Here is a 5,000-nt window from a genome sequence, read left to right on the forward strand (position 1 = left end):
ATCAGAAACATGTTATTTTCACGTCCAGGATGTCCCGATCAAATATCAGAAACATGTTATTTTCACGTCCAGGATGTCCCGATCAAATAGCAGAAACATGTTGTTTTCACATCCAGGATGTCCCGATCAAATAGCAGAAACATGTTGTTTTCACATCCAGGATGTCCCGATCAAATAGCAGAAACATGTTGTTTTCACATCCAGGATGTCCCGATCAAATAGCAGAAACATGTTGTTTTCACATCCAGGATGTCCCGATCAAATAGCAGAAACATGTTGTTTTCACATCCAGGATGTCCCGATCAAATAGCAGAAACATGTTGTTTTCACATCCAGTATGCCTGCCGTGCTGTCGGGATTTCTTGGTGCATGTGTTTGGCGAGTGTCCATTCATCCATCTTATTCAGCTTATCCGTAGTCGAGTCGCGGGGGCAACAGCTCCACCAGAGAGCTCCAGACTTCCCTCTCCTCCAGAGCAACATTAATAGTGACTTCCTCCTGGGGCGATCCCGAGACGTTCCAAGGCCAGTGAGTCGATGTAATCCCTCCATCTGATCCTTGGTCTGGGGTCTCCTCCCAGTGGGACGTGGTCCTTGGTCTGCCCCCGGGGGTCTCCTCCCAGTGGGACGTGGTCCTTGGTCTGGGGAATACAAGCTAATAGAAACTGCAGGCTTTCTAGTCCTGAAAAGTTGCAATGCCAAAATGGAAGCCATCGTTCTCTCACGATAATGAAAATCTAAACATTTTTGTTTACAAAAAAATCGTGCCATTTTATCATGACTATCAGTGAGGACCTATTATACGAAGATAGGTTGAAAAGTGGTGAAGTGGTCCTTTAAGAATGTAGTGATTTGGGCGGTTTTAATTGTCGTCACGTTAAATGACACATGACACATTTAAATGTGTCACGTTTCTATACGTACGTGTTGGTGACGGCCGTGTTAATCTGATGTCGGCCCGTAACTCCAGGCTTAATCCCATAGCCTGGAGGGATGATTGCTCTGGGATTATTTATCGCCACATGGCTGTCATTGATTGACAGATCTGACAGATGCAGCAGCATGCGCGGCCTGTGAGGCAGTATGTTGTGTCAAATCAGTATAGGGACGAAATCACGTTGAATAACAATATTTCTCTGTTTTCTCCTTTTGTCTGTCTGTCTGTGCGCGTGTGCGTGTGCGTGTGCATGTGCGTGTGTGTGTGTGCGTGTGCATGTGTGTGCATGTGCGTGTGTGTGTGTGTGTGTGTGTGCGTCAGGTGGTCCGTGACCAGATAACACACTGCACCATGAAGCTTCGTCAGACGACCGGTATGATGGAGTACTGTCTGGAGGTCATCAAAGAGAACGACCCCAGTGGCTTTTTACAGGTACCTGAGAGTGTGTGTGTGTGTGTGTGTGTGTGTGTGTGTGTGTGTGTGTGTTACAGTGTGTGTGTGTGTGTGTGTGTGTGTGTGTGTGTTACAGTGTGTGTGTGTGTGTGTGCGTGTGTGTACAACGTGACATGAAAGTATGATCGGACAAGGTGTGTAAACTGTGCAATGAGTCCAGTCTTTTATAGGTGGTGGGTTGATTGCATCAGTGTTCACAGGTGTGTGTAATGAGAGTGGAACCAGGTGTGTAACTGGGACTGAAGTGTTCAAGTGTGGAATGGGATGAGGGAGTCATGGCCCAAGTGGAAATACAGACAGGGGGAGACTCTAACAGCAAAGCGAAAATGAAAAAACTTCAGGTGGCATATAATGATGCTTTTCGAATATTCCTTAGACTCCCAAGATGGACCAGTGCTAGTGAAATGTTTGTGACCAGTAATGTACCCACCTTTCATGCTGTACTGAGGAACGTTATGTTTAGATTCATGTGTAGACTGAGGGAATCAAAGAATGTATTAATTATGGCCTTAACAGGGATCACACAGAGTGATACAGTCTTTTCCTCATGTTTCTGGAAACACTGGAGGCTAATGTTTATATGTTTATAATTGACAATAAGGACTGCCTGGAGTGAGAATAGCCTGATACATACAGGCTATCTATGTGTTGTTTTTTGTATTTGCTGTTGTATTTTTACATTCAATCAATCTAACCAAGACAGAGTTCATGCACAGCACAGCACAGCACAGCACAGCACAGCACAGCACAGCACAGCACAGTACAGTACAGTACAGTACAGTACAGTACAGTACAGTACAGTACAGCACAGTACAGCACTGTACAGTACAGTACAGTACAGTACAGTACAGTACAGCACAGTACAGTACAGCACTGTACAGTACAGTACAGTACAGTACAGTACAGCACAGCACAGCACAGTACAGTACAGCACTGTACAGTACAGTACAGTACAGCACTGTACAGTACAGTACAGTACAGTACAGCACAGCACAGCACAGTACAGTACAGCACTGTACAGTACAGTACACATTTATCCAGGCAGAAAAACAGCGCTCTCAGCTCCTGTTATTGAGACTTATGGGTTCCGCAGAGACCTCGCTTGTAATGCTTATAATTTATGCAGATGAATAATACATAATAACAAACCAGTTTAAATATAAATGCTATATGTTTGATATTTTATTGAGTCCAGCCTTGGTGTGAAAATGTTGGAGGGAAGCCTTTTCACTGCAACAGCTCCACCCAGAGAAGCTCCACACATTTATCTCCAGAGCAACTAATAACTTTAGTAACTATAGTTACAGCAGTTAAATGGTTAACCCATTCAAAACGGGAACCACCTTTTGGTGTTTTTAAAAGCATCATGTTATGCTTTAGCTATTGAAAAATAGCAGATCTACAAGCTCATAGCGCGCCACCGAGTGCCGCGCTATGAGCTGGCAGGTCTGCTATTTTCGAAACATCTTTGGAAAATGTGCCTCAAATCTTTGAATATATATTACAGAGTGAATATTTTAACTCAAATCTTTGCTTAATTGGCAGATTTTAATGATGCTAATAATAACTTGACCACTTTAGATCAATTTGGGATCCGATGGTAATTCCGAAGGAGTATAAAGCCAATATGTACCTCTGAAGGTGGACAGACCAGACATTTCATACCAGTTAAATTCAGTGTGTAGAAAAATGTAATCATTGGATTACTGCAGTGGCGGCTCTAGGTGATGTTGGTTGGAGGGGCTGCCTAAGAAATCTTATGCTACGGGGCCAATATACGATAGTATATGCTGATTGATTGATTGATTTATTAACAGTTTGCAGAATTACAGTACAACTCAATACAAAAACATGCTATCCATTGTTCACCCTATACTACAGCATGTTCACAGAATACTGGTCTCTACTCTACAGCAACAACAGCATCAGCATCACATTCCACAACAACCCAGTACCCATGCAGTGCTACTCAGAAAATCTATTACACTATGCTACCCAACTAGTTCAACCTGCAGTAATAGCATCATATTCCAGATATCAAAGTACAGCAATGACACTACTACAGGCCTATACTTTGTTACAGCAAATGCTCCACAACAACAGAAGTGCATCATGCCCACAACAAACACTCCACTGAACATGTATTTGTATGTACAGATAGCTGCTCAGCCTACTGTCATTAATAATAACAGTACACATGCACGCACAAGCACGCGTTGCGCGCCCGCGCGTCGGTGCCGTTTCGAAACAAGCAACTTGCAAGGCACACACACATGCACACCCGTGTGCACGCACACGGCTCCGAAACAACACTAACACAGCCTCTCTCTCTCTCTCTCTCTCTTCCCAACTCAATGAGTGCTCGAGTCACTTTCAATGTGATTAAACCAGCGATTATGTTTCTTTAACTTTCTTAACTTTGTGAGATGAATGAAGCAGACCACTCTACCTTTCTGTAGGTCCTTAACTTCATTTTCCCCTCCACGGACACGGGACAAAACGGATTATAAAGTAAATAATAAACGTATTTCATTTAAAATACTTCCACCCGCCATTCTTTCAGTTTCACATCATATCATAAACAACCACACACGAGCAGGTGCTGTGATTGGTCAATAGCCAATGACCTCACGGTCTGAGGCGGGCATTAGGGCTGAGCACAGCCCTCTATTGGCTCGGGGGCTGAGAGATTTTAGCCCCAATGGCAAGTAAACCAAGCAGGCGTGTCTTGGCAGCTGTCAATCATTCAACGCAATGAAAGCCAATGGAAGCATTTTGGGCTGTAAAAAATCAGCCCATTTTGACCTATTTTGTGTTTTTCTTGTATCTATTTGATGCTGTTGCTGCATTAGATTATACCAGAATATAAAAGTATCTATTCTAAAACATTTTAATAATAATTTCTCATCTTTACTCCATAAGATAGGGGGGGCTCAGCCCCCCTTGCCCATACATACGAGCCATCCCTGGATTACTGTATCTATAGGCTATACATATGGGCAGAGTGTGGACCTTCTGTGGCCAGTGACAGACACCCGCATGCACGCACGCACACACACACACACACACACACACACACACACACACACACACACACACACACACACACACACACACACACACACACACACACACACACACACACACACACACACACACACACACAGACAGCATTTATAAACCGCAGGCAATAACACAGTTCAAATTATACACCATGGGTGTTTCTAGCGCCCTCTGGTGGACATGTGGTGTGGACTCTAGTCTAGACTAGAACCAACACGACTTGGCTCGGTACTTTTCCCCTCTCGACCCCAAATCTCTGAGCCGCAACAACGTGTTGTTGTGAGCTTGTAGATCTGTTATTTCTTTGGCTAATGTATACAAATTGTTGTTTTTCCTTATTTCCTAATTATTTGATCGGCCCAAAACATTGTGTTTACAGTTGGCTTTGTCCGAGGGTTAAATGGGGGGAAAAATGGGGAAAAAATGATTGTAAATTCTCTTCCGGGGCGCGTGTCGGGGGGCGGGACTGCGACGCTCTATTATCAAGGCCCAAAGTTAACATGCAACAGAGAGTTGAAAGGACAGGGTGGGGGGGAGACATGTCTCTG

General features: G+C 44.0%; 1 protein-coding gene across 1 annotated transcript in view; it reads left to right on the forward strand.

Moving 5' to 3' along the window:
* trim67 (tripartite motif containing 67) overlaps positions 1-5,000 on the forward strand; it is a gene marked incomplete at both ends in the record, with an annotated part of 62,760 nt that overhangs the window by 42,324 nt on the left and 15,436 nt on the right. The window contains one exon of the mRNA XM_080791015.1: positions 1,258-1,368. Coding sequence (XP_080647141.1) covers positions 1,258-1,368 — 111 coding nt within the window. The remainder of the gene's footprint in view (positions 1-1,257; positions 1,369-5,000) is intronic.

This window comes from Protomyctophum bolini, assembly GCF_963924005.1.
Source record: "Protomyctophum bolini genome assembly, chromosome: 19".
Classification (NCBI taxonomy): domain Eukaryota; kingdom Metazoa; phylum Chordata; class Actinopteri; order Myctophiformes; family Myctophidae; genus Protomyctophum; species Protomyctophum bolini.